We start from the raw sequence: 12,998 nt of genomic DNA on the forward strand, positions 1-12,998 counted from the left end.
TTGTTTTGCTCGCCTGTCTGCTGCTGGAGCTGCAGCAAGGATGGCTTTGGCTGCTTCACCCCTCCGACGTGTGTGTCACACATTTGGTCACTCACGTTTTATTTCTTCCTTCTGTTAAACACAAGAGTGTAACTCCCACCCCAGCCTTGTTAGGGTGTGAGCGCCCAAGCAGGGGCTCCCCAGGACCAGGCATTGTCACCGGGCAGGAAAACCTCTTTAATGGATCTGGCTAAACTTTTAAGTTATGGTTAATGTTTTTAACAGTAGCTTGTGTTTCCTCTGGCCTTCACGCCCAACCATTAGCCAGGTGTTTTTGTCTTTCAGAGTGGAAAAATAAAAGTAATCTAACTATCCAGCTGGGCCCTTACTGAGGTGGAGAAGGTTCTCCACAACTGGAAAAGGTTGGCCACAATGCCAGCTGGGGGTCACAGAGGCTGGACGTGTGAGTTAAGAGGCTTCTTGTAAAGCTTGGCAAAACATAAGCATTGGAAATGTGATGCCTTTTTCTTTTACTATAAATAACTTATGAGGTTTAAATTTGGCATGCTATGTGCCTATCAGCTTTGCTCTGCGTAATTTCTAAACATATATATTTTTTTAAAATTTATTTTTGTTCCCTCCTTTAATATGACATCGACTTGATTTCTTTGTAACTGCGAGACAGGCCCGACTCTGATCTGCCTTATGCTGTAAACTGTGTTTATAGAGCTAGAATTGGGGTCATTAATTTTCTTTACATCAAAAGAAGTAATTTCTTTTAAATGAGAAGCCTGTTTCACCTAGTAATTCGCTTTAATTGCTTATTTGAAACTTTTGACATTTGATAGCAATTTAAACATTGCCAGATGAGGCTCCTGTAGTTGGGACGTGCAGGTGCTTCCTCGTGTGCCCAGCTTGGATCAAAGCAGTGAGCCCAGGGATGTGCCTGGTGCAGACAGGGCACCCCGTGCTGGAAGGTGCTGTGTTTTGGGCTCTTTGAATAGATGCTGTGTGGCAGCCTCAGCAAGTATTTGCTCAGAGGGCTCTCCCTTGGAGGAGTTTCTGAGGAGCACTGAGCACGGTGCTGTTTGTTTTTCTTGGGAGATAGACTGCATGGCCTTTGTTTTACCCTAGGCTAAATAGAGCTTGCAGCACTGTGTCTCTGTGTTTTTTTTTTTTTAAAGTCTAAGCAATAGCAATTTCTGCTGAAGAGATAGAAAAAAGTTTCTAAAATATTAATTACTTTTTTTTTTTTCTGGCTAATATATCTTAATTTAGCATTGCCTTCTTCTGGGAGGCTTGGTGGGAAAGAATTTTCTTCCTCATGAGGGTAAGCAAATGGTGCAACTTCAAAGGCATTTTTAGCAGGATCTAAACCTCAATAAAGAGAAGAAATAAAAATGAAACAGTGTCTTTCACTTCACTTTTTATGCTGATTCACTATTGTGAATCAATTTATTTGTTCAGCCAGTGGCAGGAGAAGCTTTTCTTAGTCCATGAAGTATTTTTTATTTTAAGTCAATAAACAATAATTTAGATTATTGCAGAGAGAGCAACTTTGATTAATGGCTTTTGGCTGTGGAATAATGTGGTGCTAGATATACTTACAGTGGTTTCTATCAACACTGTACTGTGTCTCATGAGAGATTAAAACTATTGCAGGAGTAGTCCAACAGCTGAACATGAGATAAATTCTGTGCTGCTGCTGCAGAAATTAAGCGGTATTTTAGTACTTTCTGGATTCAGAGCAAAGCCAAAGTACCAGTGCCAAGACTTCTTTAAAAGAGTTTTATTGATGTGCATTGTAATTAAAGCCAGAATGAGTTTTCTAATAGGACATTCATTTCCTAGAGAGCAATTGCAGCTTGGCATAAAGTAATACATTTTTAAAAACAAGTGCCAATCTGGGGATATCCCCACCCAGCATATGTTGGATGGCTGATTTACCAGCTATGTGTGTCCTACTTATTAACAAGAAAATTAAATATTTTCATTTAAAATAATTACACAAATAAACCTTTGGCTGTGCTGTGATTTCATTAAAACCTTAATTGTTTAGAGAGCTCTATGAGGGTGTGTGAAGTTGGGTCAGTTTTACTGCCTGGTGTTAGTCTCGATAGCAGATTTACGACAGGGCTGGATTTAATCTCTTGGCTAATCTTTACAGTAGCAGGCCTGGGATGGGAGGGCGTTTGTGTGTTTCAGGAGATAGGTAACTCTATCTCTGAAGTGGAAACACGGTGCTGGGTTTTAAAATGTCTTAGCAGCCTTAAAATGAACTAGCCAAGGGCTGGTGGGGAATTGCTCTGTGGAAACAAAATAGGTGTTGCTTTTAAATCAGCGTCTTAGTGTGCACATTGTCACACCTTCACACATGGCTGTAGGCTCAAATCTATTTCTCATTAAAGCAACTGTAGCAGAAGGGAATATTGCAACCATCTGGGGTTGCAAAGATCAGAAATAACAGTCCTGTGGGCAGCACCATGTAAACTGGCTTTTATGCCACTTGATTCATCATTTCTGAGGGTAAGGGCAGCAGGACATTTACCAGGTCACGCATTAATTTTTCAAAATACTTTCAAGTCTAATTTTCCTTGCTTTCTGATGGTGGTATGCCTTTGAATCAAGTCATGATATTTGTAGGTTCAGCATGTCAACTAACATTGTTCCTGAGCATGGGAAACACGGGTACTGTAGATGTCTCCAAAGGAGAGTTAATTAGGAGAATGAGCAGTTAGCAAGAACGCCACAGCTCCACTGTTTAATTTTGATGATAGTTTTCATGCTGGGTCTAATACAGATGAATTCACTTATAGTTTATTAATACACTGTGGGCCTGTTAGGGTATTCAGCAGGAAAAATGCTGAGTTACCAGTACAGATTTAAAGTACTTCCGTGAGTGGAGAGCAAATCAGAGAACTTTCTTTTTTCCTCTCCTTTTTATCTTTCTGCACCACTTTAACTGAGTATTTTTCCCCCCTTTCTTCACTTCTTTAGGACCCACGATTATCAGCTTTAATTTTTGACAAGCTTCAAGTGCCTGACTATTTACAGAAAAACAGGAATGAAGGAGAGAGCAGATGTGAAACTTGTGCCACTCACTTGAATCAGCTGAAGCAGGAAGCCATTCAGATGATGCACACCCTCAGCCAAACCAGCTACCCAGAGATGCCTGACCTGCCGCCCGGCGCCGGGGCAATGACCAGCATGGTACCCAGGATGGTCACTGTCTCTTCCCAGAGGGACCTGATTGCTGGGCAGGTGGGCAGGCAGCCTGGAAAGTCGCCCAGTCTCTTCTCTGCGGCAGAGAGGAAGAAAGGACTCGGATGGTCTCAAGGCATGGGCAGTTTTCCCAACTCCAGCGTTCAAGTGACGGTGGCCCCCAGCGGTCTCAGTGGTGCCCTGAGCTCTGTCACCATCCAAGCTCAGCAGTACCTCGAGGGCATGTGGAGTATCTCCAGAGTGAACAGCTTCCTGCCTCAGGCTTGTCTGGTGAGTAGTGATAATTCAGCTGCTTCGGTTTTGTTTGCATGTGTGTGGACATGCAGAGAGATACAGATAAAATTTGAGATCTATACATATTTATCTTTGTGGGGATCAGGTAATGGTATTCTAAGCCATGTTTCAAGACCTGAAGAGTTAAAGAGCTTTGGAAGATTTTCTATCAGATGTCACGAGGAATTTGCTTTCTTATCTCACATGTTGAGATCCTTTCCTCAGATGCTTTTGCACCTATTTTAGCTTCATGTATGCAGGTGATGTTATTTGTCTGTCACACACCTGGTAAATTCTTCAGAAAAACACAAAAGGCCAAGTTTGTCACACATGAAGCTCTGGGAGCTTCATGGGATTATATCAAAGGTGAACTTGGCCCTCAAGTCTAGTGCTGAGCTTCTGATGCTGTGTGCAGTTCAGCACTTGCTGTTGATGGACTGTGATGCAGAGCATTAATCTGCAGCTTAGATGTGTTGCAAAACAGTTTGCTGCTGAGGAAGGTGCTCAGGAGGTTGCTTCAGAGCCACATGCCTGTAAATGTCACTGCACTTGGATTTTCAGCCTTGATGTTGTTTCCCTGTATTCTGTGTGCATTGTAAGAACTCTTGTGGGAAATGGAAAAGCTTTGTAGAGGTGCACATTACCTTTAAAAGCAAATTCATTATGTGGCTATCTATGGAACTGTGCTAAGAAGAAGGATACAGTATGTGGCTGGTTTTGACTGAGATTTCTTGTGAGATCAAGTATTTTGGTGCCAAGCAGCTTTAAATTTTACATAATGCCTTACGTGCTGTTGTATGTAAACACTACCTAATATTGCTTGGTAGCTTCAGCTGGTTGAGCTCCAAGATCATCAGAGATAAATATTTGAGTGCTGCTGTGTAACATTACTTTTCCAGGCTGACTTGTGTTTCCTTCCAGAAAAGGCTTGGAGACCTGATTCCTCCCTGCAATACTTTTCTCTCTTAAGGAAATTTGTGAATTCACATACATTCCACCTCTGAGGGATTTAAATCCAGCGAATCTCTACTGACATCAGGTCTCTCACTAAGAAAAGGGAAAATGGCCCATTCAGCTCTTCATAGTTAATAAAGAACTTCTGCTATGAGAGCTTTTCTTTAAAATATTGCTCCATGCTTTAGGGATCAATTTGGCCATGTATGGTATATGATGTTACCTTTAAATTGCCTTCTTAGTTCTTTGTATATCACAGAAATAGAGAAGGAAAAATGGGAAGGCTGCTGGGCTAAGAAGCCTGCACTCTGAAAGCAGAAGTATTTCCATTTATCTGCTCATTCTTTGTCTGCCCTTATTCTTGTCCTAAATAATTCAGTAACAACCAGCTGCAGATTTCTTCCCGCTTAACCATGCTGACTGATAGATGTGGTCTTCTCTAACCACTACGCTATTCTAAGATAAAACTGTTGCCTCATTTAACCCCTGTGAAGGAAAAATGTGTATAATGCAGCAGAGCTTAAGTGTGATTTAGAAATGTGCAAAGAAACTCAGTAGCCTGGAAAACAGTGACCTTTAACGAAAGGACAAACACTGTGAGTGTTGGAGGCAGCTTGGATGTGATCCAGTCATCTGCAAGGATCGTTTAGATTTATAAGCGGTTTTTTGGAGGGAAGCTAGTCTTCAGTTGTTTTATCTCTTCTCTCTCTTTATTTATTTTATTCATTTAAACCCAAATGTAGTTACTGAAGACTGTTGAGTACATCTCTTTCCAGATGGTGCTTCTTGTGTCTGTCAGAATTCTTCCACTGCCTTTTGTATTGTTAAGAGCCTTGTGTCTGATGAAGTTGTTTGGGTGGGCGAGGCAGAAAGTGCTTCCCCTACGCTCTTCCCCTGAGGAATCACAGGTGTTGAAGGAAACAGGACTGGAGAGATTTCAGGAAACAGCTAGTCTGGCCCTTGTCTAGGATAGTATCCACTGCAGGACATTCTTGTCCAGTGCTTATCTTATGTAATTTCACAATTTTTCAAAGACTGGGATTTTCCCAGTTCTATTGATTCTCACATCTTAACTTCCTTCCCTATTAGAAAAGTTTATTTGATTTATTTACTTTTTTTTTCTTTTTTTCCTTTTTTTATTTTTTTTTTTTTGCTGGTTAGAGAGATAATTTTGTCTTTTATTTTCTGGAGTTAAAGACAGAGTTTAGGTTTCAGATTAACCCAGAAGAGAGCTGTTCATATACATACTTTTAGTGATGTCTGTCTTTAGTAATACTTCCTGTCTTGTGGAGCAAAGCTGGTCTGGCTAGAGGAATTCTGGAGCAAGACTACTGCAGTAGAAAGAACAGTATTGAATGTACTATTTATTATGTGACTGGATTTTGAAGACTTCAGCCCCCATTTAGGCAACATACTGCACAAATGCAGAAGTAAAAGATGGCTCTTTTCTCAGGGAGCTTCCACTCTTGGTTGTGACACCAGTTATTTTGACCACCCTGTAAATATTCCTGTTTCACTGGGGATCTTACACCTTTTTTCCTTAACAAAGGATACTTGAAACAGGTGCTGAACTCCCTGGTGGGAGGCTTCTACCCAATGCCTACCCTCCCAGTGATTAACCGCACTGCTGCATGTGAAGTGGGCATGAATAATTTTACAAATTTGGGAAGACGAAAGTAAAGGCTGGGTTCATCTCAAGTATTTTTAATTGTCAAAACCCCAGGTATTTATTATAACATGCTTACTGAGGCTTCCTTTGGGGCTGTGGAAGACCACCAGGCACTTCAAAGAGATGCTTTGTCCTCATCTTTGGGTGTCTGTCTTGGCTGCCTTGTCCACCAAGGGTGCCTTGTGGCTTCCAGCTGGTGCTGGTGGAGTCCAGGTAGGTCATGTTGAGTGAATCCTCTTTTGGATGCTGCCTACTGTGTCCCCAGTGCCTTTTGGATGTGAAAATACACCCCAGTGTACATCTGCCAAACCTCAGGAGACCTTGCAGCCGCACACATTTCTCCAGGATCTGTATTTTTTATTCATGGTTAGTTCTAATAGTGAAGGTAGGGGAATTGTCTGTGGAGAGAAGAAAAAATATTTGATTTCTGTTCCTCTCATCTCCCTCCCCAAACTGGCATGTATTACCTTGTTATGTCACTTACAGTTGTGAAAATACTTCTGGGCTGAACGTTGGGGGTCAGAAGTGCAGGACATCGTAAATTTTTAATATGTGTTTGGAGTTCAAGTGTGAAAAATCCATTATATAGATTATAAATTTTTTGAACAGGAACGTGTGTTTGAAGCGTAGTGAGGGTGCTGCTCAAATGAAAATAATAACCATGGGCTTTGGGAGCTGTAAAGAGGGACAGTAATTAAGGATCTGAAGGAAGGTTCAGGGAGGGGAAGACTAGGATTGCAACCCAGGTGCAAAAGGTGAAGATGCAATCAGCTGCTTTACCCAAGTGGCCTGTTGTGAAAAATTACAAAAAATAATCACCAGCAGCAGTGATAAGTTGTCTGAGCAGACAGTGAACACAGTGGAGGGGAGGGAGCTGGTATAACTCTGGGTAAAGCAGCTGATTTGTGCTGAACACCTGACAAGTGTAATTAATAAATAGTTTTATATTGATGTTTTCAGTTCTTGACCTGACAAGTGACTATAAGGTTACTACTCAAATGAAAAAAATACCCATTAGCAATGCTCAGCACTGCTACCCAGTTTTATGCAAAAGGAGAGGACTGAGGGGAGTTTGGGCTTCCCAGATGTGTTGGAATCTGTCTGAGAGGCAGAACATAAAACCACTGAAAATACCTTGTACGCCTATTAGAAATATCTGCATTTATTGTCTATTGAAGAAAGAAATCTTATTGTATATTTTAAATTGATTGTGTTATTATTATGCAGTGTTATGTACCGCATAAAAGTTCTAAAGTAGCCATGCCATGTGCTATAAAGACATCTCAGTGAAATAGACTTTATTTGCAAATTGCTTTTTCTTTCATCCTGCACAAAATGAGATCCTCGTCACACTGTATTTCTTACTTGAATATATACAGTTGGCACTGGTTATAAAGCAAAGTGCTGTGGCTCCTTGAATACTTACTAGTTTGTAAGTGGATTTAAAAATATATTTAAAAAGGCACCATTAAGAAATTGAAAAAGTTGGAGCACTAAAAAATTTGAAGTGTCTTAAGTAAAACTTTTAAAGCCTATATATGCAAAATTGAAAAATTATCAAAATGTATGTTCCTGAGAGTATTCACAAATTTAAATTTAGGTATGAGCTTATTGCTTGGGTCTGTGAAGTTCAGAGAGGGAGGACTCACCCACAGCACAGCACATGTAAATGGGTGCATAGACTCTGAAGTTAAAGAAGTTATGTTTATTTGTCTTATGTGAAAAACCTTTGAGTTATTTTTGTCACAATTCAAGCTCTCTGTAGTTTGAGTAAGTCTTCTGCTTACCCTAATCTAAACCAGATGGTTTTGTCTGAGAGTAGTTCAGCCTCTGCTGACTTTCCTTAAAGCCTCTTTGTTTGTTTACAGAAAGGGTGACTTATATTTTGTTTACAAGATGCAATAAAAAGCTGACTGTGGAAAACAGAACAATGACAAGATTTACTTCCCAGCATTTACTTTTTTACTTTGATAAATGTCATGCCAAATGGATTTTTAAATTAATTTTTAAAACCCTATTTGATAGCTTTCTCAGTGACCTTTTATTAATACAATGTGGGAAATATATTTTGTAATGAAACAATTAAAATACAGCGCATTGATCATAAATCTTGTCCGTGAGACATATGGATGTCTTTGAGCTTTGGGACACTTCTCAGACTCCACGTATAACATCTTGATCCTCAAGAAGTCAATGTTAGACAGATGGTGAGGCAGGGACTGCACAGAGGCTTCTCTATTTTCTCTCTAGCTCCAGTAGTGTTGGTGTCACTGCTTTTATAGAGGAAGTAAATAAAGGAAAAGGGGGTGGCAAAAAATAATAACTTTCAAAGTTAGTGTCGATCACCCTCCATAACAAGTCTCAGCAGCAGAAGGAAACCTTTTGGTCCAGGTTACTAAATGCTTTCTCATGCTAACCTAATTTATGCTCCCATGGAAAAGACCTTTGCTGTGACTGCTGCGTGTCAGCTGGGCAGTCATGCCTTGCTCTGGGCTTTGCTGTCTTGGCACATGCAGAGGAGAGCTGTGATGTGGGAGGACAGCACTGCCACTGTCAGTGAGACCCTGCCCCAGCAGCCAGGGAGCAGACTGGCTTGGGAATTCAGCCTTAAACGTGCAGCTGGAAGCATAGCCCTCTGCTTTGTGTAGCTGATGGGACCTTTGTCCTCTTTTATTCTAGATTGTCCCCTGTGTAGGGTGCTGAACGTGAAAACAAGGTTACTTTTTAAGATATTTCCAGGTATCAGAGTGATACAGGAAAAATATTAAGAGTTATCAGAAAGGGGTTGTTGGCTACAAGATGGAAATGAGCCTTTTCTTGGGCGAGGGTGTGGATTGCATTTCTTTTTATTGTGTTTGACACTTCCACCATAGTGTTGGTTTTACACTTGTGGGACAGGGTAACTATTTGAGGACTCAGACCCTCTTGTGGCTCAAATTACCACCTGAAACCAGTTCTTTTGATCTTTCACCCCTCCAGGCTAAGCAGTTGTTATTACAGCTCTCATGAGGAAACAAGTCCATACTTGCCTCTGTTGACAATTGAAGTCAACAGGCAATAATAAGGAATGTTTGCCCAGACTTCACCTGTAACTCATCAGAGATAGATTTAGGACCAGCAGACTTTAGAGATTATGTGGAAATGATAATCCACTGGTTTTACCTTTGGCCCACAGTGCATTTTCTCATCTGGCAAATGTATCATAAGCTACACTATATACCCCAAATACTTAAATTTTCTACTCTTGCCTTTCATCTTGTTTCTTTGGCCTTTTCTGTTTGCTTTGCTCCCTTCAGCTTCTCTTGCTTCCTGCTGGTCCATTTATACTCTGAATTTGCTCCACTATAAATCCTCTGGTGAACTGATAATCATTGCATCCCATGCCTCCCCAGCTCTACAAGTTGCCATACAGGGAAGGTTCATGCTTTTTGGCTGATGTTCAGAAGTGGTGTCATCCAGGATTTGAGAAAGAACAGCTTTTACAAGGCTACTATTGCATGGACTACATGGGTTAAGGGTGGGCTGCAGATGAATAATGCCCTTTGGCTTCAAAAGTTAATGCAGCAGAGAAACCAAATAAATTCAGGCTGAGCTCAGACCTTAGTTGTGTGCAGGGGGGTGGAGGGGAAGGTCTTGCAGTGGTGTCTGTATAGTACATGAAAGGAACTGATTTGTACAGCTGATCGCAGGTAGGATTGTCCAGTTGTCCTGCTTGTGTAGAATAGTATTTGAACATCATCTGGTTTTGTTTTGTTTTTTATTTTTTTTTTTTTTTTTGAAAGTGCTTTGAATTTGACATTTTCTCAACAGGCTGTTTACTGGAATGATGGCATGTCCAGGGTGTGGGCCTTCAGAGGGTGAGAGATGTGCACAGTGCAAGATTGGTGAAAGCATCTCCTGTTTTGTGGAACAAGTGGCTGAGCATGGGGCAAAAAAATGGGTGCTCTTTGTTACTTGCAGCTAGAGTCACTGAAGTGCCCTGCCTGGTAGCTTCTGACAGGAGGTTTAAAAAGCATAAATAGAAAATGATGTATCTATTTTTGTGTTTCAGCACTTAGGAGAGAATTTATGATGTATGGATAGAGTTCATAGATATTTCAAGCATTTCATATGTGTGTGTTTAATGGAATGGATTGCCACTTTAGTGAACATAGCATCAAATCAGCTCTGTTAATTGAAAAAGATTTTTCACATTATTGCTAATGATGTGACACAGTTTTGTTAGAGATGGTGCATAAAATAGCGCTACTTCAAGTGACATTAATGTATGCATTTAAATTCCTTTTTTCCCATTTACGTGCATTATTGATTTTATTTCATTGTTGAGCAGCTAATGGATTTATAATTTGAATACAGTCACTGTAATCAATGATGGGATTACTAGACTTATAAATAGAACTTTAAAACTATGATGAGATAATTTCACAGTGACATTATAGAGAGTGGGCTGCCCAACCAGGAAGACTGAGTGTATGAGGTCCTCCAAAGACAGATAGGAACAACCTCATGTTTAGAAGTCCTGGTCCTCATAAGTGACAACACAGCAGGGCATAAGCAATGCAGGAGGTTCCTGAAATAAGTTAATGATGATTTTCTCCTTCAAATGACAGAAGAGTCAGTGAGGAGAGGTGCTATGCTGGACCTTGGTTGTGATCAGTGATGCAGAGTCTACTTGGAGCCCTGTAGCCAGTGGTGTTCTCCGGGGGTCTGTGCTGATTCCAGTGTAATTCATTGTATTCATCAATGCCCTGGATGGAGGGACAGTGTGCAGCCTTGGGAAGTTTGCTGAGGAGGAATGGCTGGTACCACAAAGTGCTGTGCCATCCAGCAAGATCTGGACAGGCTGGAGATGTGGATAGAGAGGAACATAATGAAATTCAACCAAAGCAAGTGCAGGGTTCTGCAGCTGGGGATGTTTAACCCCATGTACCAATACAGACTGGGGGCTGACCTACTGGAAGACAGCTCTGGGAGTCCTGGTAGACAACAAGTTAACCATGAGCCAGCACTGCCCTTGTGAACAGGAAGGCCAGTGGTATTCAGGGCTGCATCAGGAAGAGCATTGCCAGCAGATCAAGGGGGGGGGTGACCTCTGCTCAGCCCTGGTTGAGACCGCATCTGGAGTGCTCTGTCCAGTTCTGGGCTCCTCTCTTCAAGAAAGACACAGAACTCCTGGAGAGGTTCCTGTGGAGGGGCTGTGAAGATGGTGAGGGGACTGGAGTATCTCTCTTAAGAGAAAAGGCTGAGGGAGCTGGGCCTGTTAGCCTGGAAAAGAGACTACTGAATTAATTCCTCTGAATTTGCATGGCTGCTACTATTTCAGATATGGATGAGTTTGTTCTTTTCCAATACCTTATGCGAAGGAAGAATTTGAAAAGTAGGCATGAGTCTGTTGCTGTGTTTTTGGTGTTGTTGGGCAAAGATAATGGATCTGCCACTCAGAACTGTCTCTGTTGTCCTTCTCAAAAAAGAAGGTGATGAAGTTGTACAAGGCTGTTTTGGGGTCAGGTGGCAGTGGAAGGATGAAGAAGGGCAGAGTGGCCCTTGCGATGTTTGGCTTGGGAAAGGTCTAGGTTTAGGTTGTTAATGCAAGAAAGCTGTGTGGACATCCCCTTGAGTCCTGTCAGCCTTCCCCTGTGACTCTGAAGTACTGATGGGGGATAAGGGAATAGCACAACCTCCTGTTGCTAGTTGTGCTAAGATTCTCTTGAAAAGATTGAATGGGAATGATAAGAACATTAGTAATATCCTGCTGGGTCTCAGCTGCAGCCTGTTTAGCCCAGGGCTGTCTCCAGCAGTGAAGCTGGAAATGGTATTTAGGGAGAGCTGTGGAGCCTGGATGCTTTCTGCAGTCTGCTCATACTCCCCAGCATGCCCAGGTGGAGAATTCACAGGGACACATACCTGTCTGTTCCCTTTAGGATCTTTTTAGGGACCTGCTGTTCAGGAATTTATCCAAACCCTCTCTGACCCTGAAACACTCTCTAACTCCACAGCCTTCTGTGTGCCAGCAGGTTCCATGAGTTCACTACCCCAGGGCAAAGAAGTATTCACTTCCATTCAATTTATTCAGTACCTCCATGACTTGGTAAACCTCAGTCAGGCTGTCCTCAATCTTTCCTTCTCCAAGCAAGAGAAGGCTCCCAGCCTCATTTATCTCTCCTCCTGGGGCAGCTGCTTTGCACAGTCACACTTGGGAATTTCTTCTGGAATTCCTTATTATTGACATTTTGTTACTTGAAAGAGCTCTGGGACATCTGCAGGCTAGCAGATTTCACTCTAGTCATGGTGAATCATGTCTGGGTTACACGGCCCCAACACTGGGAGCAAACAGCGGGGTCAGCAGGAACACCCACAAGAAAAGAGTGTCATCTGCACAGATCTATCCCTAATTTGGGACCTCGGTGTCCTTCAACAATGATCACAGCTGTCCTTGTCTTTGCAAACTTAATGCTGCTTCATGAGCTTGCCTGTAACTGAACCCTGGTCTCTAAATATGGGTGTAATAAAGAGCCAGTTTTCCTTTCAGATAATGAGGGCTTGTACCTCTTCAAGAGAGCTGCTAGTCAGTGGGTGCCTTCCATGTGGTAGCTGTCAGGCAAATTGATCCCAAGGGATGTTCTTTTTAAAGCAGCTACATCTAATACATAAGCAGTTCAAGTGTGATTGAGATAGAAATTAGGTATGACAATCTCCGTCCACCTTTGCTTTATTTGATGACATTGTATGTCAATCATTATAACAATACAGTGATTTTAATGAAATTGGGAACATGGTAATTTCTTTTGCTGAATAGAGAGTGATCAAGATATGGTGAGATTTTTGTTGAGTTGCCCAAATCATTGAGAAATGCTGTTGTGGAGTCAGGAGGGTGAAACAAGTTCTCCCATTTCAAAGCTCT

At 41.7% G+C, this 12,998-nt stretch overlaps 1 protein-coding gene across 3 annotated transcripts in view; it reads left to right on the top strand.

Annotated features, from left to right (window-relative positions):
• KIF26A (kinesin family member 26A) overlaps positions 1 to 12,998 on the top strand; it is a 93,836-nt gene that overhangs the window by 27,236 nt on the left and 53,602 nt on the right. For all 3 annotated transcript variants that reach the window (XM_038138396.1, XM_038138397.1, XM_038138398.1), the window contains one exon: positions 2,977 to 3,471. In XM_038138396.1, coding sequence (XP_037994324.1) covers positions 2,977 to 3,471 — 495 coding nt within the window. The remainder of the gene's footprint in view (positions 1 to 2,976; positions 3,472 to 12,998) is intronic.

The sequence above is a fragment of the Motacilla alba genome, chromosome 5, assembly GCF_015832195.1.
Source record: "Motacilla alba alba isolate MOTALB_02 chromosome 5, Motacilla_alba_V1.0_pri, whole genome shotgun sequence".
NCBI classification, from domain to species: Eukaryota; Metazoa; Chordata; class Aves; order Passeriformes; family Motacillidae; genus Motacilla; species Motacilla alba.